The sequence below is a fragment of the Fukomys damarensis genome, unplaced genomic scaffold, assembly GCF_012274545.1.
Source record: "Fukomys damarensis isolate Sample0158 unplaced genomic scaffold, DMR_v1.0_HiC HiC_scaffold_3, whole genome shotgun sequence".
NCBI classification, from domain to species: Eukaryota; Metazoa; Chordata; class Mammalia; order Rodentia; family Bathyergidae; genus Fukomys; species Fukomys damarensis.
The window spans coordinates 46,636,862-46,659,567 of record NW_022900915.1 but is presented as its reverse complement, the minus strand read 5'-3'; the positions used below and the strand labels follow the sequence as shown (position 1 = coordinate 46,659,567).

Sequence of the window (22,706 nt, the reverse complement as noted above, 5' to 3'; positions counted from 1 at the left end):
TTTTCTGTGTCTATTGAGATACTCCTATGATTTTTGACCTTCCTTCTGTTCATGTGATACATTACATTTATTGATTTGCAAATGTTGAATCACCCCTGCATTCATGGGAGGAAGCCTACAAAGTCATAATGTGTGATTTGTATTTGGTTTCTCAGTACCATGTTGAGGGACTTTCCACCTATGTTCATCAGTGAGATTGGCCTGCAGTTTTCCTTTTCAGTTGACACCTTGTCCAGCTATTCAATCAAGGTAATGCTAGCTTCCAGGAATGTGTTTGACAGTGCTCTTTTCTCTTCTTTGCAGTTTCATTGAAGAGACTGAAGAATATTTGCACGAGGTCTTCCCTAAAGTTTTTGTATAATCAATGGTGAATCCATCACCTCTTGGATTGTCTTAGCAGGTGGGTTTTTATTAGGACCTCAATATCTTTGCTTGTTATTGAGGTATTGCAAGATATTGTATGTTTTTTTTCCCTTTTTATAATTTAGACATTTCTCAAAATCTATCAATTTCTTCTGGATTCTCCAACTTGTTGGAAAAGACGTATTTTAAATAATTACTAAGGATCTTCTCAATTTCTAAGGTGTTCATCTTGACTTCACCTTTCTCATATCTTATTGCATTGACATGGTCTTTTCTTTCATTTTATTTATTCAGATTAGGTAAGGATTTGTTTCATTCTTGAAGACGAAGCTTTTAGATTCTTTTATTGTGGTTTGTTTGTTTTGTTTTGTACCAGGGATTGAACTTGGGCTCTTGCGCCATGAGGCAGGCATTGGAATTACTGAATTAAACCCCTGGCCCTTTCTACTGTGATTTGTATTTTAATTTCTCTAATTTTTCCTTGCTCTTAATAATTACATTATTGTAGTAGATCTGGATTTTGATTGCTCTTATTTTTTCTACAAACTTGAAATTCATTTAATTATTTATCTGGTCTTGCTCTGCTTCTCTAATGTGAAAATTTGTGGGTATAAGTATTCCTCTTAAGACAGTTTTCCTTTTCTACCATAAACTCTGGTACATTGTTATGGCATTATTGTTTGATTTTAGGATTGATTTGTTCCTAGATTTCTTCTGTGACCCACTGATTTTTCAGGAATATATTGTTTCACTTCCATGTGTTTGCATAAAAAATGTGACTGATATCATGTAATATTTCTTCTTTTTACAGTATTGAGCACTGAAGCCAGAACCTTGCATAATTTAGGTTCATCTCCAGCTGAGGTACATCTCCAGGACTGTGGCAGTCCAGCCGTCACAACACAAACATGCCTGAGTTGGGGAGTGAGGATTGAGAAAGGAAAGAACACTCAAGCCAGAGTGGAGACCAAGAGAAGTCTGATTTATTTCAAAAAGACAGCTCCTTTTAAAGGCACATCAACAGGAAGCACCTGACTCCTACAAATGACATCAGATCTTCAGCTATCTCTTCGAGTTTCTCCCATCACAGGGTCAAAAACTAATTTTAACATGTGGAGTCCTTAAAAAGGAAAAAATGTTAACAAATGCTAATTACGAACATCCTGACCACACATTGTGTCAATGCCCTGATTATAAAGAAAGAAGTTATCTTTCAAATGCCAGTGGGCCACGATTGGCTCCCACATTCCCCCCTATTATATTTAGAGCAGGGACTTCCCCAGCTCAGCAGAAAAACTGTGCCTGTCTTAGGTGAGACATGTCCAGAGAAATCCCTTACCCATCATCAAGCTATGAGAAATGTAATACTCATGCTCTGTCTTAGGTTGGTTATTTCTCCACAATTCTCTTACCTTTCTTTGACTACCAGCCTCTGCAGGGGTTTTACCTTAGATTGTGGAGGCTTGACCTATAGCTTTCTCTACCTCTATCAACATTTGTAACCCTTGATACTCATACCAGGACTCATTAATTTTTACAGGTATCATTACAAAGAGAGGTTGTCTCAAAACCATCACGGAATGAAAGGAAGTCATCATTTTTGAGAATATACAATTGGTCAATTTACAATTAAGATAGCTGATATTATATTCATTATTAGTTTCATAAACAATCTCTGTATTTCCTACTAATAACATACAAGGAGCATTAACACAAGACATTCTTCTTTTCTTTTGTTCTTTGACTTGAGATAACACAGTATTTATGGTAGTTTGGCATATTAGAGGACCCATGCCAAAAACATTCAAACTAAGGTTAGTAACTTTGACATCTGATCATAAACTTATTTCTCCCAATGCAGCAGTAAGCTTCCAAATGTTGTTTTGAGAAAAACCTGAATCTGTTCACCAAAGTCCTGCAGATAATCTTAAGTCTGTGGAATTTCCAAGTGACCAGTCCAAAACCTTTTGAGATGTCTCATTAAATAACCTTTCCTGAGGTATAGTAACAAAACATCTTTTCCATAAAATCATAGTATTGAGGACTGTGGAGGTTCACCAGTCCCATTAAATCCTTCTTCTGGACAAAGAAGGGACACTTTTTGCTTTTTGGAATGAAATTTCCACTTGTAAACCAAGACACATTCTGGAATTTTCTCTGCTGCTTCAGTGTTGTGGTCCCAATCTGGTCTCCTCAGTGGAAACCCAGCTTAAAGCTGTTCATGGGTAGTGGTGGGTCTATAAATGTACCTGTAACCATAAGTAGGTGGGGCAGAAGAGAAGGGAAAATACCTGGACCAAAAGGTTATTATCATAAACAATATGCTGGAAAACCTGCATGGTCAAACAATGTGAATACATTTTGTATACCAGAAAAGTAGCAATAATAATTATAATTATATGAAATCTTGTGTCCTGTAATGTAGCTTTGTATCAACAGGATCCCCCTCCATTTTTAAAAAGAAAATATTATATTTTGAAGATAATCATCATAAACATGTTATAGTAACATATTTAGAATTCAGCCTTTTGATGATAACCAGTGTAAATATTTTTAACAACATATTTAACAAGGCATGTCTTTTTACAAGGCTATGAAAATTACTTGGGTGGCTACCATTAGTGAAGAAAGGTCAGAATAAATTTTCTGAGCAGCTGCTTATTTACCAACAGGAGTGTATCCAAACTTAAAGGTTTATATTAATTATCTTTTAAGTTTTTTGTTTAATCCTATAAAGCCAGATTGTAGAAATCAACAATCTATTTGTATTTGACATCATTCTGATCAAAAACACAATTGGACAAACATTTTTGAACATTTAGACAGACAAACACATAAGACAATTTAAACTAGAGTGCACTCAGATGGTTTTGGCCAATTGAATTATAAAATCTTTTCAATATGACTAGTCAAAATTTTTGCAGGTCAAAATTAACAGAGATCTCTTGTAGAATTAGGATTAAATGAATGAAAGCTCTTTTTGACTGTAAATGTAAATCTTTTATAACAAACTTGAAACCAACAAACAAACATAAATAAATAATTTCCACACACCTTCTCTATATATTTAGGCCTTCTGGTCTTGTATATCTTTCTTTACCTGTTTTTAACAAGACCAACATACAAAAACCCTTCAAATCAGAAGTATAACTTACTTTTGGCCTTCCTAATATTTTTCTATCTCTACTTATAGATTTCCTAATATTTTTCTATCTCATTTACTATTAACCTTCTATACCAAACTTCAGATTAAAGTGTCCTTTTTCTGTTTTCAGATTATTACATCTTAAAATTTGACTGGCTGCCAACAGAACAGTATTAACCTTGAGTTTTTAGAAAAGAGCAAGTTAACCCTATAATCGTAGTTCAAGAATTTGTATGCACAAGAAGTGTTACCAAAACTAAATAGTTTTCACTCGCAGCTGATTGTCACAGAGCAGAAGTTTGAGCAACTCCTAGGATGAGTTGTTTTGAAATCTTAGTTATGTGGAGTACAAGGGCAGCTGCAGTCAGGTGGACCTCCTGTAAATGATTTAAAATCAAGGTGAGGTGGGTAAATGAGCTTCTTTTCATCCTGTCAGAAAATTCAAAATAAGCAAACAGACAAACAAGGGAACAAAGGGCCAAATAAGATATAGGACCAAGGCTTATGAAAACCAAACTAAAAATAGAACCAGAGGTCTCGCGAGAGGTTTCCTCTAGATTTTTTTTTTTTTTGAAAAGCAAAAGGACAAGTGTCCTGACTAAGTGTGTTTGGGACATCTCCCAGCCCCTGTGGCACAGAGTCCATTAGTATGTCTGTCTGGATCGCTGGGCCTCCAAAATGATCTGGATCACAAGTTACCAATTAACAATTGTCAGACATTAACAGGAAGAGAAAGACACAGAAGACAAAAAAAAAAAAAAAAAAAGGAACATGTACTCACGGATTGGTTTGTAAAGTTGTAAAGTTTAAGTGCTCAATGCAGTAGGGGTCTTTTAGGGGCAGCAGAGATCTCTAGCAAGCATCTCATAATTAGCATTTAACCCTCTCTGTTTCCTATTTTTGTTTTTGATTTTTGTTTTTTTGACATTGTTTTCCAAATTCAAACTTTCATAAAAGTAAACTGCCCCCCCAGGCAAGCTTTAGCTATTTGTTTTCAATCAAAAGGGGTAAAGTATCAGTTGTCAGAGAATCAAGCATTGCTAAAGTAAAAGGGACTGTTGGTCCATATTGGGTGCAAGCCATTTTCAATTTTTTTAAATTGTTTCAAAGGAATTGGAACATGTTGATGAATGGGGATTTCCTGAGCATCTCAATCATCAAAGACTGGGCGGATAAGGGAAAATCCAGATAAATCTTTCTCAATATTTAAAGCTTGTTGTAATCCTTGTTGAGCAGGGGACAAAATAGATTGAGAGTTGATCCTAACAGGTTTTTAACTTTTAAGGGGCCCTGAAGCCAGAGCAACCAAAGAGGGCTCTCTTCTTTTTCTTTTTCTTTTTCTTTTTTTTTCTTATTTTTTTTTTATGTCTGGGATCCAAACTATCTCTGATGAGAGTCCACAAACTAAAAGTATCCACGGGTACCTTGGTAGGTCTGTGTGCAGCATAATAATCCTGTAATTGTTTTTGTACTGTACTCCAATTATCTAAGTTTGCAGTGCCTTCTTGGGGGAACCAGGGACAAACCATTTCAACAAATTCTAAAAAGTTACACAACTGCTGGTGCCCTACTCTAGCACCACTGACACGCAATAAATCTTTAAGCATATGTACAAAAAGCATGCAATTATTGCCGGCTCCCATTTTTAATATTTACAAGAAAATTCACTGATCCTTACATTTTCATTGAGTCCTCCTTCTTCTCTGCGGCACCCTTCACTGGATCCCTCGATATTCAGGTCCCTGTTTGGGTACCACTTGTGGTGGCCCATGCCTGAGTTGGGGGTTGGGGAGTGAGGACTGAGAAAGGAAAGACCACTCAAGCCTGAGTGGAGACCAAGAGAAGCCTGATTTATTTCACAGAAAGAGCTCCTTTTAAAGGCACATCAACAGGGAGCACCTGAATCCTGCAGGTAACATCAGATCTTTAACTGGAAGCACCTGAATCCTACAGTAAACGTCAGCTCTTTAATGGAAGCAACTGAATCCTACAGATAATGTCAGATCCTTGGCTAGCTCTTTGAGTTCCTCCAATCACAGGTAATGTCAGATTTTTGGCTAGCTCTTTGAGTTCCTCCCATCACAGGGTCAAAAAACAAGTTTAACACGTGGAGTCCTTAAAAAGGAACAAATGTTAACAAATGCTAATTAGGAACATCCTGACCACACATTTTGTCAATGCCTTGATTATAAACAAAGACGTTATCTTTCAAATGCCAGTGGGTCACGACTGGCTCCCACACAGGACTTTAAAAATTTTATGGTAAATGCAGTCTCCTCAAATTGCCTAGCTATCTGGGAACTTGTGGATGTCCTGCCTCAGTTTATCCAGGATGTGGGATTAGGGAGCTATGCCAACAAGCTTGGCTAGCATTTGTATTTTTCATCTGAAAGTGATTTGGTTAACATTAGGTAACCATAAAGAGATTTCTCCTCATGTAGTAAGATAATCAATTACAGATCCTAACTTTGAGAGAACAGATGAGAATTGACATTGGGATCCTCTCCAGGAAGTCTCGGGCCAGCATGCCTGAGAGACACTGGGCATTGGAGGTGAGAGAGAGGGAAAGGCTGCCCCTCTGCAGGGATGAGAGCCTCTTTCATCATGACTGGCGGGGACCTCATTCCTGCAGGACAGGTCCACTTGGTCACAGATTTCCTCATGAGCTCTCTCTGTGATGCCCCTGCTCTCCCATGTCTATTTCTCAATGTCTGTCAGACATGAATGGAAAAGCTTTGCCCCACTGGGAAATAGAGATCATATCACTTCAAATTTTCCACCTGCCATGTTTATTTCCCCCACCTCCACATCTAAGCCAAACTTCTCACATATTCCCTGTCTCATTCATAAATGAGAAAAGAGTGCACATGGGACTCCTCCCTCAGCATGACTTCTGTACCACGGTCACATTTATGTGCCTGAACTGTCCTGTGGAATCCTCAGAGAGAAGACACGGCTGGATTGACGACACACCGTGCGTGCTACTCGCCTGCCTTCCTCAGGGGTCTGTGTATTCAGATACAACCCACACAGGGCACCATTCTATGGACAATGCCTGTACTCAGGGTGAACATCACCAGTGTTCTGGGGCCTCAGCTCTTAGTCCTGGGCTCCATCTCACTCCATTTGGGGAAGAACACTACCTTTCATACAAATAGTCTCAGACTTGCACTGGAATTGTCTCTAGTTTCATCATCTGACTAGATCCTCCTCCATCCTAATGACTCTTAATTGTCTTAATGAGTGGGACACTTGGGTCTACTTTTAGTCTTCATCACTTGGAAAGCCAGTTTTCCAGCACTATTTGTGAGAAAGGCTACTTTTTCTTGAGTGTAGGTGTCTGGCTCCTTTGTCAAATGTCAGGTGGCTGAGTGTTTGGGGTTTTTTCTGCATCTTATCGGTTCTGCTGCCCCTCGGGTCTGTTTTCTTGGCATAACCATGTGATTTTTAACACAGAATTTTTGTAGTATAATTTCACATCAGGGATTGTAATGCCTCCTGTCCTGCCTTTGTTGCCCAGAATTGTTTTTATTATAAGTCTTTTCTGGCTCCAGGTGAATTTTAGAAATGATTTCTCTAGCTCTGTGGGGTATGCTGATGGTATTTTGATTGGGATTGCATTATGGGAATTTTCACTATGTTGTTTCTCGCTACCCAGGAGCAAGGGTTGTCTTTCCATTTATGAGATCCCCTTCAATCTCCTTTTCAGATAAATTTAATTTTCAACATAAAGATATTTTACAGCCTTTGTGAGACTGATGCCTAAGTATTTCATTTTTTCAACATTCCCCTTCTGAGTATCTACTCAAACAATCAAAAGAATTATACCCATGTAAATAGCAGCAATATATGTGCACCCATGTTTATAGCAGCAGAGTCTGTGATAGGTAAAACATACAAACAACACAAGGGTCCATCATCTGAATAATGAATAAAAAAGATGTGATTATTTTATATAGTGGAGTACTATTCAGTCATAAAGAGCAATAAACTAGAGACATTTCTGGGCACATGGGTGCACCTTGAGAACACACACTTAAGTGAAATAAATTTAACACACATGTGTAACATTGCATTGTCTCTCTGGTGTAGGAAACCATAAGTGTAAGCAAGAATCAAATAAAATATTAGAAAGGATGAACTAGAAAGAAATTGTTCAAAATTGTTAAAAGAGTGAGATGCTTGGTTAATAATTAAAATGATTTATGTAAAAAGAAGGTATAGTGTTATTACATGAGCTCAAATATAGACTAGCAATTGAAAATGTGTTCTTTTAAGATCATGATATACAGAGTACTTACCATTTTTCCTCTAATAACTTGTTACAATTTTTTTCATAAAACCTATTTTATATTTTCTTTATTTTACTTACTTGTATTTCATTAAATAACAACAGCAAAAATCACGGTCTCAATTCAATTTCCTGCTTAAATTGAAATTAACTTATTTTTTAGTTTTTCCTTTACAACTGTAGTTGAGATCAGATTCTACATTCCATTTACATCATTTGCTAGAAATAAAGTGTGAAAAGAAGTATGTAGTAGTGGAGGAAGGCAATGCATGACCTTAGAAATTGAGAAAAATGTAACTTTAAATTTTTTAAATTAGCCAGAACGAAAACATTTTAGAACTACTTTCAGTGAAAGCAAACATCAATGAAGTTATCTTAAAACTTTCAAGAAAAAACAAACAAACAAACAAAAGGGCTGCAGATTTAGCTCAGCAGTTCGGTGGCCTGCCTTGGAAGTGCAAGGACCCGAGTTCAATCCCTGGTACCCCCCCGTAAAAAAAAAAAAACAACTTTCAAGCTCTACCTCCATTTTGAGTGTCATGGAAGAATTTATGTGCCCCACAGTTAGGGGCTTGGTAAGTATGTGGAGAACAGAGGTAAGCAGCAACTCTTCTATCTTTGCTTTTCTTCTTCTGCAAATATAAGCAGCACAGGAAATAAAAAACACTGCCTTTTCCATATTGTTATGGTATTAGCCTACCATTCTTTGTGCTAAAAAATGCTCACATCACAAACACTGAGATAAACAAGTCCCACTCTTCTGCCTTTCTGCAATCCCAGGGTGGAGTTCGCTCTCAAGCAAACCCTCAGTGCCCAGCTTCATGTGCACATCGCCTGTTCCGGAGCAGCTCTCCTGGTCTGGGACATCACCGTCCCCAGGAGGGACAACCAGTCCCTGCCTTGGTCCAAATGGAGATACACGAGGCTTTCCTTGCTCACTTTCTCTATTTTTTTATTTTCATCTCTCATAGGATAACGCCAATTTTACTAAAAATGCTCACTTGTGCTCAGAAATTACCTTTAGTCAGAGTAAATGTTAGAAAATGAATTGGAATTTTCCAGGTGTCATGGCTGAACTCTGGGCAGATCTTTTGGATGTGTAACTCCTATAGGATTTGATGAGATAAATCCCAGGTCTGTCTCGAGGAAGATAGAAACTTGCCCCACTTCCTCCTGAGTGGTAAAAGGACTTCTGCATGTCTAAGGAAACATTTTCAAAGCATTTCCTGTTCTTAGCTACAATAAGAGTTTTTATGAAAAGATCAAATTTGCATTATAGTTTAAAAGTATGGCTTCAGAGTACCTTGTTATAAATGAAGTAAAAATATTTGGAAACTGGATGGTATGCCTGGATTAAATTTATATATGCCCTGTTAAAACTGACCATTATAGACATCATTGTAACTTAGCCTAGCTTATTAAGTTTATTAATATATGAAGTCTTGTGCAATTAATATGTTACTACAAGAAATGATCACAATAAAAATGTTTCAGTTTTTACAACATTTCTAGTAAAGTACACATTGCCAGTAACCCTCACTGAAATCCTCTCCTATGATTCATACACTTCTTCCACTGATGCTTTCAAGACAGACACACTTATGGAAGTCCTCTGCTTGACTGTACTTTTGAGATAGGACAGAAAATAGAGAGTATTTTGCTGCCTAGTAAAATCCAATGGGAAGCCTGGCTCCTAAAATATGACAGCGTTTTCCTTCACTTTCTTCACCAGAACTAGCACATTGCACCAGCTAGTTCTTCTCCAGAGTCAAAGCAAATAGACAGGTAAACAGTTTGAACCAATTCAGGGCAAGAGGGTGGCCAAAATAGCCCAACTAATTAGAGGAGAGAGTCCTGCAGAACTGATTCCAAAAATGACAACAATGACGGGATGTGTATGTTTGAATGAGGAGGAGGGGGAATTAGAGCAGGGATTGTGACAAGGAGTTTTGACTATAATATGAATATTTTAAAAAATCAACCATCCCAGAAAGGTTTTTTAATTATAGCTCACATTCCGAAAGCTCTTAAACATTCCCACATTTTCCATTTAATTTCTCCAAGTTCTTAAAGTATTGTTCTCACAATAATAAACCACACAGGTTCATTATGTTGATGAGGCAGAAGCAAAAAGAAAAGAAAGGAACATTATGATCTAGAATACAAAATGATAGTAAGAAATTTTAAAGATTTAAAAGCTACAGATTAGTTCCAGAGCCCTTGAAATTATATATTTTTCATATGAAATCCACTCCTAAGCACAGGGAGGAAAAAAATGTACCTACATTTTCAGAGAGCAGATGCTGTGAGTCACTCTCCTCAGGGCCCCCAGCACCTCCTTGTTCCTCAGGCTATAGATCATGGGGTTGAGCACTGGGGTGAGGATGGTGTAAAAGACAGCTACTATCTTGTCCTCTTCGGGAGACCGGAGGGATTTGGGGCGGAGATAAGTGTAAGCAAAGGGTGCAATGTAGAAAGTCACCACAGTGAGGTGGGCACTGCAGGTGGAATAGGCCTTCTTCCTGCCTTCTCGTGAGTGCATGCGGTAGACAGCAAAGAGCACTTTCCAGTAGGAACCCAGGATAATGACAGAAGGGAACAGGAGAAAGAAGGTGGTGCTCAGAAAAACAGTGTACTCATGGATTCTCGTTGCCCTACAGGCCAGAGTCAACATGGCTGGGACATCACAGAAGAAATGAGTGATAGTCCTAGACTTGCAGTAAGGGACACTGAGGATGTACACAGTGTGAGCACAGGCATTGACAGCGCCCATGGCCCAGGATCCCAGGATCATCAGCACACACACTCTTCTGTTCATGCGGATGGGGTAGTGCAGAGGGAAGCAAATAGCCAAATAACGGTCATAGGACATCGACATCAGGAGCAGCCCTTCTGAACCTGCTAGGGTCAAAAAGAAGAAACTCTGCACCCCACACCCGATGAAGGAGATGGACTTGTTCCCGAACAAGAAACCGGAAGCCATCTTGGGCACAGTGGTGCAGATGTAAATGAGGTCCATGAGGGAGAGCTGACTGAGCAGGAAGTACATGGGTGTGTGGAGCTGGGCATCCAGGAGGATGAGCAGGACCATGCACATGTTGCCAGTCAGGGCCATCAGGAAGATGGGGACGATGAGAGTGAAGAGGAAAAGGCCCAGGCTGGATGGGGGGAACAGGCCCAGGAGGATGAAGTCAGTGGATGTCTGATTGTAATCTTCCATGGAGAATCAGTATGGTTCACCCTAAACACAGACACAACAGTAAACGTGTATAAATCATTACAGACTTTAACAAATTCCCTACTAGAATTAGCTTGTGATTTGTTCATTAATTTTAATGTTCTTAAATGAAGGATCTGATTTTAAAAAGTAAATGCCATTTTATTCTAAAACTATACTAATTTACGAAAGAACTATATATGATGTGAAACTTTTATAAAAAATTTGAAAATTCAGAGAACAACTACATTTTAGTAAAACTGCAATTGGTGTACATGCTTACTTCCACATAATAAGTTGCATAAGATCAAATTCTCATATATGTTGAAAATATATGCTTTAAAATATTGTAGAAGCACACATTTTATTCTGGTCAATATTATGAAAAATGTTTAATATGCTTACATATGCTTTTATTCTAAAATTTTTATTTTCCAGACTTATTCCTAATATTTCACAAAAAACCCTCATTTTAAGGAAATACATGTTAATTTTGGTAGTCTGTGCCCTGAGATTCCCTGTCCAAGTTAATTTAGGTCAGACAGCAGTATAAGTCTCTCTGGTTCAGAAAAAAGTAGCCATGATCTGGTCACGCACCTCTGCATGAGTGGTAGTGAGGGACACTTCTTATCTACAGTGCTGCCCATCTTTCTTCCTCTTTAATGCCTCCCTCCACATCCAAATGGGTGACAGGCACCCTGAAAGATGTGCAGTGTGAATCATTCAGGAAATTCAAGGCAAAGTTACAAGGAGACATCACTGCAAATTCAGCAGAAAGTCATCATTTAGGAGCCAAAGAGGCAGAAAGTATTTCTTGACAAAGGGATAAGAAATTGGAAAACTTTTTCCTTTTTTTTTTTGAGAACTTGAAATAGTACTGTCACCATGGGAGGTAGTATAGTGACCACTCAAAACGTGGATCAGATTTGAATGCGGTGTAGTTCTCCATGTGTGGATATGTATTACTGCGGTTTTCACAGCCCTTCTCAGTGAGCAAGTTCATAGTGTGCACATGGCAGAAACAATTTAAGTGCTGATCCACCGATGAACCGGTGAACAAAGTGGGGCAGATGCACACAGTGCGATGTTCAGCTTTCAAAGGGAATGGATATTGACGCATGCTGTAAGGGGTAAACACTGATAACAGTGTCCTGAGCGAAATAAGACAACCACAAAAGGACAGTTGTTGACTGAATTCACATCGTGACCTACCCACCGTGATTAAAATCTGAGAGACAGATGGGGACGTGGGGGTCTTCAGGGGCTGGGTGAGCAGAGAGGAGATGTGAGATTTAATGATTGTGCACTTGGAGTTCAGCAAGATCGAACATTTCTGGATAAGTATGGGGGCAATGTATGCACCGCAGTACGCATGTACTTAGTTCTGCGGAACTGTGCACATGGACATGAATATGGAGCAAAGTTTTCCTCAGTATCTTAACCCAAATACGAAAACTAAACCTCTCTTAAATACACAAAGTCATTCTAAATGTAGATTCCCCATGTATTTTAATGTGATAAAGTAGTATCCCGAGGCATGTTGGAACAGTTCATCTTCCACTGTTGTTGAGTAAGTGGAAACTTGCAAAAAAAGTATTAGAACATTTTATTTTCATAAATTGGATGAGAGTCCATATCAGAGTAGACGGATGCAGTCATTTTAATTTACATAGCAAAGTCCATCTCCGCTGTAGAAAGGAGGATCTTAGAGGTTACTAGCACCCTGGACACTACAGCCACTCCTGTGTCTGGCTGGCACAGTGCCGTCCGTGGCAGCCTGCCTGTGACACAGTCAGGTTGGAACAGGAGCACGGGAGTGAAGAACAAATGGCCACCAGAGCTGCCATTCGACGCTGCACCTCAGGAGCCGGGTCAGCGACTCTCCGCTGCTCCACCTTGGTGGGCAAGTGTTACAGTAGCGCACCGTGTGCTGTCGTGCACACAGTGGTGGAACACCGTCCCTGACTGAGGAGCCTCGGACATCCAGCACTTGCTTCAGTTGGGCGAGAGACACTTTCACAGAAAACCAAACATGCATCTGCATATCAGCTCCACTCTGATCATCTCCACTTACTTAGATTTTCTCCTCTGCCCCTCAATTTGTTTGCCTAGGAGACATCAGTGGCGCCAACATTTACACCAGAGGAAGAGCGGGCAGGAAGCCTCAGAGGGTGCAGTCGGGCAGCAGAGAAGCAGAGGCTTTGGGTCAGGACTCTGTCCTGCTTGCGAGGAGACTTGGGGACAGGCCCAGCACTGGCTGTCCTCACCCGCTGACCAGGAACATGACAGGGTCTGTCACAGCTGATGTGGTTGTGACCCTAATATTATTTCTGTCAGGTTGACACATACCATGATATTTTACAGCTGAGAAAATTGAGATGCAGAGATTGTAAGTGACCTGTGTTAGCATGCTCATCATGAAGAAGTCCACACACATGAAACATGTTTAGATTTTGTATATAAGCTTAATGCCTTACATGCATGTACTCCTTTTTAAGTGTTTATGTTGAAACACATAAGAAGGTATATTTATACAAATAAATATAAATGTTTTTAAACATGTTTGAAAGTCTGATGATTTTTCTAGTATCTTTAAATGCTGATCCTGAGTAAGATGACTCCACATTGTAATCATCAAAACAAGACAAATAAAAGAAGAAAAAATCATTGAAATATTAATTTGCTACAGATGATATAGGATTGAGAAAGTATGTGAAAATCACTGAGGTTCAAGTAGAGTTATTTTAGTTGTTAGTACTTACTTTGGAATCTTGCTGTGTATCATTTATCACCTGGTTTTACTGATATTCCACTTGAACCTGAAACAAATACACGTATTTTATGAGAAAATGTTTTGACAGAAGAAAATGAAAATTTGTGTCTTAGGCCCAGTGATAAAAATGTCCCTAGAAGGAGAATTTAATTATAGAGAAACAGTGTCGGTCAGGAACGTGTGCTGCCCGCGTGTACAGGTGAATTCTGTATGACCATTTGAAGCCAAAGTGCATCAGTTCATTGCATAGACCTCTTTTTCCTCTGCTTCTATTGAGTAGAAGAGGAGACACTCATAAAGGCATGTATTATATTACATTATTAAGATATTAATAAAATATAGATTTTCCCCATGTGACAACCTTGTCAGATTAGGAGTAAGAGAAGCACTGACACCTGACTCATCGGTGCCCAGAGAGGAACCAAGAGAAAGAGCTGGGAACCGAGGAGCGGCGCCCCCCGGACTCGGAGCCGTCCAGTTTCTGCTGCAGCACAGGCTCCCCCACTGTGCTCCCTGTCAGTAGAGGATTCTGAGAGACAGGAATTTACACATAATGCTGTTTTCACTGCATCTGTTCTGATCATTTTCAGAGGTGGAGCAAGCTGAATTCACCAAAATTTCTCCTAAATTTTATTTGAGGTCAGTTTTCTAAGAAATCCTAGATTCAACTTTTAAAAGCCTCCAAAATGAGTGTCCAACATTTAAATACTAATAAACAGATAAATGTCTCAGGTTCATGACGCAGTCTGCCTGCTTCCTCAGCAGTCTGCATCTGTTCTCTCTTCTCTCACTGCCTGAAGTACCCGAATGCCCCTGAGTGGCCATGCACTGACCCTCCCGCCGGTGCAGGGCTGAGCTCTGACCCTGAGAAGGAAGCTGGTCGTCCTGACAGGGATTCTGTGTCATCGCTGTGGAAAGCCACCGCAGTCCTTACGCACACCTGGCCATACCTGCGCCTGCCTGTCCACACCTCTAGGAGATGCTCTGCATTGACCTTGGTGCACATGAATTCACCACACTGTGAGGGGCGCTCTGTGGACTCTCAGGTGACAGAGGGGAGCCCGTGAGGAGAGGAGAGTTCTGCCAGTGTGTGGAGAGCTCTCCTAGGTCCCCTTCTCTGCGAGCATTTGCACAGCAGAGGCACTGAAGAGCAAAGACTGCACAGGGGCCGAGATTATTCTGCTCTGCTCTCCTGGGAAGAAGTGGCTTCACTACACGATGATATAATATTTATTTTCAATACTTAGAATGGTATAAACTTTAGTGCATGAAAGTACCCAGTAATAATTTTCCGTGTTTGAGTGTCTGTAATGTGAAGTTCCACAGTGACTTATCAGCATTACTACCTAAGCAGGGAAGAGATGGAAAGATATCGCATGGAGACATAAAAATCCATTGTGTATGTCAGCCCTTTGACTGCTTTAAGGATTTTTATTTGTCTGCATTGTATGACATCACCAGAAAAAGTTCAGGCTTAGACCTTCATGTAATCCAGGCCTTGACCTTTCAAAGGTCAACTTGGGCTACTCGGGTCTCTCTGGGTGTGCAGAGACCAGATGTGGACACCGAGACGCTGCCAAGGGAACACACACCTGAACCCTCAGGGCAGGATGGGCCGTGGACAGCTTCGGACAGTGGTGCGGGTTTAGAGTCTCCCCACGGACCTTCCTGACCTCATCAGCGTCATTAGGAGCTCGGGGGCTGAGGGACTTGCTTTCCACTCAGCTTCTCCAGTGGTAAAGAATTCACACTGGTTTTGTAAACGGTGCCTATTTGCTTCTCACTGAAGCTTTGCCAGGTCACTGACTGATGTCAATATTATTATTATACTGCTATGATTTCTGCACAGAAAATAAAACGTACATAAGTTGTAAAAGTTAAGTATATAAAACACCAAATGGATTTAAATGCAAATTCAGACACAGCTTCTATTCATGTAGTTACCTGCATTCTACTCAAAGTGTGCTATTAAACCTTGAAGATAATGTGATTATTTCTTACCTGGCTACTTTTAAGCAGTCTGAATTTTCTTTTACCATAATCCCTATTACATATTTTCACAGAGAAATAATATTAGTAATTCCATGTGTATTACTATAATCAGGGAAGGTAAACTAGGATGCAGATGACAATAGTAAGGTTATAAAGGTCCAGAGAGTGAGTCATTACTCATTAAAAAGGAAAACACACACACACACACACACACACACACACACACACACACACAACAAGCAAAAGCAAAACAAAATCCAAGAAGGAAAGGATAAATCCACTATCTACTCTGCTTACTGTGATTTGAACTCAGAGCTTTTTCCTTCAAATTTCACTTGAGTCCATGGAGACCGTTTGCGGCAGAATGAGCTTGGGCCTCCCGTTGACCTCATCTGCAGGCCCGTGTAGGGAGCAGGACCGAGATCAGCTCCCAGTTCCTGACTTCTGCGTGTGCTTCACAGCCCAGGGTGCCTGTGCTCCACGGTGCGCCATGTACAGCAACGAACCCTCAAATCCAAGTCTGTTTCTGACACTAAGTTCTCTGAAGAATACGCCAGAATTTCTCCTCCCATATAATAAATTTAAAATATTAGGATCGATACTTCTTTTTACCTGCATACACTGAAAAACTCACTGCCTTAGTTACCTGCTGTGCTGGTCTGCTTTCAAGTTTCTGGGCCAAACGCCCGACACACACAGCCTAGAGCAGAGAGGTTTCATTCGCCGCTTGCTTCCATTGTGTGGGTGGCCATCTTCAAGACAGGAGTCCCATCGTGTCGGGGGCAGGAGAAACACAGCTGCTCATTTCATGGTGTTCAGGAGGCAGAGAGGGTTCCGGAGGCTGTGAGCAGGAGATACAGCCTTAAAGACTAACAGCTCGCATGGCCTCCAACCTGACCCTGGCTCCTAGCCCCACTTCCAGCCGTGAACATCGCTCAGCAGATCCACCGAGGGCGGCACCCATGATTCAGTCACCACTCTCGCAGTCTCGTCACCGGGTCACAGTGAAAGTTAAGCGGACAGTCATGGCTTTCCTGCAGTCATTAAGGAACAGTGCAACTTTTCTGATTAACTTTTGTGAGTATTCTCCTGACAAATGTACCTGAAAATCTCTCACCCCACCTGGCATCTCAGAGACCTCGGGGAGACTGAGCAGCAGCCAGGGTCCCTCATGCTGTGGCAGCAGACTGAGTCTCAGCACTGCCCTGACCCTAGGGAAGGTCCACTGAGACCAACAGGAGGGCCAGTCACTGAGGACACGGCCTGGCCTGAGGCCAAGGTGAGGACAGAGCCCTGCGGGCACTGAGATCTCTGCAGGCTGCCCTGGGGAGGACCAGGCAGGTTCATCCAGACCTCCGGGGCTGTGCAGCTCTGGTTTGTCCTGGAGACTTCTGTGTCCATGCTGGAATTCAGGGCTTGCTTGGGGGTGAGTACAATTGAATCATATGCTTATTTTATCACAATATATGTAGTTAGATATATTATTTTATTTCCAACCCTGTTTTTACTGAAAGGAACTGAATGAAAATGAAATAATTTTCATTGAATTGTTTAATAAAAACACATTGCTTCAAATTACTAGGCTATCACATACAGACTGTTATATAGTTTCAAATTATTTCCTCTCCAAAACGATCTATAATTTATGAAATAATTTCCTCTTTAAAATAGATGATGAAAAAATGTTACTATACATTTTTAGGGAATTATTCACATGGCACTCAAAATTAATTTTTATTGTATTTAATACATCAAATGTTCACAAATTTCTCATAGTTTCTAGGAAACAAGAATGTCTGACTTGTTTTTAGGAGTGAATAATGTCACTCCATTTTTATGTAAGGATTTTATAATATTTGAATTGTTCATATTCCAGACAGAGACAATTTCTGATGTTAAAACCCACAGGCTGAATGCCCTGTCTTTGGAAAGCCCTGTCTGGATCTCCAGGCCCTGCGGGGACTGAACTTTGAGGAGGAGGAGGAGGTGAGAGATCTTGGAGGTGGACCCAGGGCCTGAGGAGGACTCCATGACCCGGGATTTCTTGGTGGCATCTCCGGCTCCCTCAGCCAGGTCCTAGGACTGGAGAAGGAGACACAGGCGGAGCTGCGTGTGTGGGAGCTAGGACCTTGGTCTGACCAGGACAGGGAGTCTCCTGGGAGCCCAGGGCTTGTTTGCATGACACAGGGAGAGGCAGCCAGGACACAGGAGGACCAGGGCATCCCCTGAGCCCCAGTGTCCTGGAGATCTGGGGCGCTGTCCTCCTGAGGGTGCTGGGCAGGGCCCAGGACCTTGCCCTTCCCCACTGTGACCCCGCAGCGAGTCTGAACAGCCAGGGGACTGGGCTCAAACTGAAAGACATCAGGAATCAAAACTTAGGTAAAACGCAGCTATTGCTCATCTCTGAATGTCTTTGTTTAGCCCACAGGGATTACTCAGTACAGCTCACAGCTCTTCACATGAACAGTCACACTCACTTGTTTTTAAAAGAAGCCCATTTTGTGTCCCAAAGAGCAAGACCCAGGTGACAAAACTTTGTGTACTGCAGTGGCACAGGCCATGGGATAGACACTGAGGAGGCTGAGGCAGGAGGACTGCTGGGGTAAGGGACTTTAAGGAAAGCCTGGAAAGGACAGCAATAGCTTTTCTCAAAAAGCGTTGTAACAATCTGGGAAATAATGAAAAGAACCCTCATCCACTCATATTAAACAGGATATAGGTGGCCTTCTGTGCTTCCTACGTGGGCCCATATTTGTCCTGCTATATTCCTTGAGGAATAGTTGAACAGACAGTGTTTATTTTCTCCCATATGTTACACAATAACTCGCTCGGTGCACTGTGTCTTAGAGTGGCAATTCTACTGGCTGACAGTGGTCATGATTCGAAGATGGAGTGTGCTGAGAAAAGAAGAGTCATGATTTGAATGCAGAACACTGGGCAAGGAAGATCCATTCTTATAAAGAGGAAGAGTGCAACCTGGGCTGAGCACACAGCGGGTGTAGGAAGTGAAGTAGACACACTTCCAATGTTCTGGGCCGTCATGGGGTGAAAATGGGATGTGTAAACCGAGGCAAGGTATGGTGGAAGATGTGAAGTCAGGACATTTCCTTAAATATTCCTAATAAGCTTAGAAAACCATGTCAGTGGATCATCCAATCACTTGCATTTCGAGAGACCAGAGTGTCATGTGTGGAGGAGGCTGATGTCTGGAACTCTGACTCTCCTTCAGGGTCCTACCCTGCATTTAGTGTAAACTTAACATACACCGCGGAGGAAGGAATGGGCCAGGTGAGGTGATGAAACAGCACATTGTGCAAAATCACATCACCACCCATGTCCTCAGGCACCCCCAGGGATAATCTCAAGCTACCATAGGTTTATTTATTCATTAATTTGTTGAGTAGATTTAAGGTGTAGACTGAGTTGCTTTGATACACAAAAGGATTTGATTAAGATAGTAAGGAAATTCCCCTATGCATCTTCCATAGTTACCATCTCTTCCTATGCAACTTGGGCAATGAAAATCCACCTGTAAACATTTTATTATTACATACGATTTGTGAGTGTGTACTCCACATGCGGATTCGTGTATCGACCTAACTGCACGTTGCAGCATGCGACTCACTCCTCCCCATTTCCTCCTTCAGGACCCGGGCAGTCACTGTGCTCCTGACTGCTTCCCTGCAATGCACTTTACTTTGTGCCCACCAATATGTGGCATCACGTCGTGTTTCTGACTTTACATGCTGGACTATTGCTCTACCCCTGTGGTAGGTCTCTGGCCCTTTTTAAATTTTATGTTGAGATAAAGTCTGCCTGCATTGCTTAGCTTAGTGTGAACTTGTCTTCAGGCCTCAGTTTCCAAAGGTGGAATAGAAGCACGTGGTGCCATGCTTGGCTAGCATTTATCTTTTTTTCCATCTGAATGTGAGGCTGTTAAATAATTGGGAAAAGAGAAATAAGCTTGTGTTGCTGTGATAATATGATCAGCACCAGATTCCGCTGGTCTTTGAGAACAGTGAGAACTCTTCCTCCACAAGAGGCCCCCGTGCCTGAATGATGTAGGGTGTTTGAGAGGACAAAGATGGAGAGAGGTTTCCCTGCACAGTGCCCCTTCCTGAAATGAAAAGCTGCCCCAGTCCAGCAGTGGCCACAGTCCACAGGAGGCCTAGAGAGACCAGCACACACCCACTCGTGTGTGACACCTGTTTGTGACAGAATCTCCTCACGCCTCTCTGTCTTCACTGTATTGTTGAGTGACTGTGAAAGCACAGGCTTATTTCCTCGTTCACTGGAGAACTTTGTTCAAATCGCTTCTCACTGTGCTCCATCTCTCATGTTTATTTCTCCAACCATGATCCCTAAAGCACACCTCTTACAGCTCCCCTATCCTTCACCATGAGTAGGTGAGGAAGACACTGTGCAGGCTGTGCTGTATGGTCCTGCCTCTGACCTCACCTTGAGATAGGGCCATGCAAAGAGTCATGTTAACAACGAACACAATGTACAGCAGTCATCTAGGGATGCTACCTCATACTCAGATCACACCCAGAAGTAGAAGAACTGTTCCTTTCATGAATCTTCTCAAGTGTATACTGGAAATTGCCCAGGGCAGCAGACTTCAGACTTGATTCTCTGTGAGAGACTGCTTGGGCCTGCATAAGATGGCTGCCCTCAACCTTAGCCTTTGCCTCGGTGGAAAAATCCCACTAGACTACATACGTGACTTTTGGCAGGTCTAGCCCCTGGGCAAACAGGAAATCTTACAGAAAGAATAGCCCTTTGTGCTAACCACAGGGTCACGGGATCTGGAGCAGGAGGCCGGTGGTATTTCCTTGTCCTGCTTGCCCCTAGAGATTGTGAAGTTAAAGATCGCATAGGGTTAACTATTGATGTACGCCTTCCCACTTACCCCTCCCCACATTTGGTAAAATACTGATTGCTGTATGCTGATAAATGCTTTGTCCCTTTATGGTTAAATGCTTGAGTGACTCATGTGATTGGTAGAGGATTTGCTTGAACTGTCCAATAAGCTTGCTGAACCTTCCCCCTGGGATAACAGTATATAATCGTTTTGCTGAGCCAATAAAGCGCCTTTGATCAGAAACCAGACTTGGGCCGTGTACTCTAACTTCTTAAAGATTTCCTCCACAGACATTCAAGATCGGATCGGCCTCTGATGACCCACGAATAAGAGGCGGCTCTCACCTCCTATTCCCCGCGGGACGGGGTCCCCCCAGAGAGCCGCAATTCTCCTCCATCAGTGATGGACTATTCAGGCCTTGAAACTATTTTGTAGGATTCATTTCTCTGTTTAAATTGGAGTGAACTCAAGTAAGAAGTCCAGGGGAAATTCTTTTTTTGGAAGAGCAGCTTCCCAAAGTTTTTCCTGCTTTACACATAACCATCACCCCTCCTCACCTCAGAGACAGAATGTGTAGACGCCAGTCCCAAAAGGATGATGCCATTTCCTTTCCACAAGAAAGGCGTCAGTGAGCTGCAGAAACCTGACAGTGCTGAAGCAGGCATACAGATGTGCATCATCTCTTTGTGCTCACCTCTGCTCTGTTCCTTCCTACACAAGACCTCACCCACCAGCTCACAGGAGATGGGGTTTTGAGGCAAATGAGCCTCTTCATCTCCTTGGGGCCAGTTTTGAATTAATCCTTTTATCTTTTTACTAAAACAAGTACCCACCTTTCATTCAGTCAGAGGCCAACAAACAGGCCTGAGCTTAGCGTCTCAGTGTCTGGTAACAGGGGGAGGGTGGAGCGGGGCGACGACATAGAAGGAGTTAAGCTGTGTTATGTCGCTGTACCAATACCCCACAGTGAAAGTTATGATTGCATACTGGAAACACCTACTCATAAAGATTTTGAAACATTGGAGTACAGGGTTCTCAGTTTTCACTGAAAAATTCTACTGGCTAAGACGAGATACCAAATTCTACAGACACATTTATAGAAAAAGTTGTGTGAAAGGGAGGAAGAAATGCTGGAAGAAGGCAGTGAGTGACTACAGAAATTGATAATGAGTCCAGAATGGGAAAAATTAAGGAGTGATTCCATGGTTTGCAATGAAAGGACCCCTGCCTTAGGTTTACTTGTGATTTCTTCATCTGGCCTCTGCAATGTACTACATGCTTAGGAAGTACTTAATAGTTCTGAGCAGCAACTGCCTAGTTTTTGTTTTCCCCCTAATTCAAGGGTCTCCTGGGTAAGGTAATGTATAATTTCCAACAAAAAGAAATTTCTGGCCTTTCCTCTAGTTTTATGGTATTAGCATAAAATTCTTCTGACCAGAAATTTATACCTCAGAAGAATTAAGAAAAACAAGTCCCATTCCTGCCTTTGTGTAATGCAACGTTTTAATTAGCACCCAAGCAAACACTAAAGCCATTGCCTGTTCATGTCACCGGTTCATGTGCAGATCTGCCGGTCTGGGTCATCACTTTCCTCTAGAGAGTCACACAGTCATCATCACGGTCATAGGATAAACAAAGCCTTTCCCCACTCACATTCTACTTTCTATCTGTCCTCAGAGAGGGACAAATTTAGTAGAAATATTTACTTCTGAACACAAATGAACTCGCAGTCAGTCAGAGTAAAAGTTAAAAAATAAGCTTTTCAGACACCAACATCATGTTGTAGGCACACCTGGAGTACATCACTACAGTGCAGTCTACATCTTGGAAAAAAGAAGTTTCCTGCATCACCCTGAGCCAAATCATTTAGTAATCTCTATTGTAAGTTACCCTGAACATTAGGGAAAAGACAGCAACATTTCTCCATGCCTGAAGACTGTGCTGTGAGATTAAATGTATAATTGAAGTACAGCATTTCATGTTGGGAGCTTATCAGACCCCCAAATACCTGTAGGAAGGGTGAGGGGGAATAAAAGAAAGAGGAACAATATTCGACATGCA

General features: G+C 41.5%; 1 protein-coding gene across 1 annotated transcript; it reads right to left on the bottom strand.

Moving 5' to 3' along the window:
• Positions 1–10,080: 10,080 nt before the first annotated feature.
• LOC104858184 (olfactory receptor 2L5) lies at positions 10,081–11,019 on the bottom strand. The gene has a single exon (XM_010618275.1). It carries the CDS (start codon positions 11,017–11,019, stop codon positions 10,081–10,083), a length of 939 nt encoding a protein of 312 aa, XP_010616577.1.
• Positions 11,020–22,706: the final 11,687 nt, after the last annotated feature.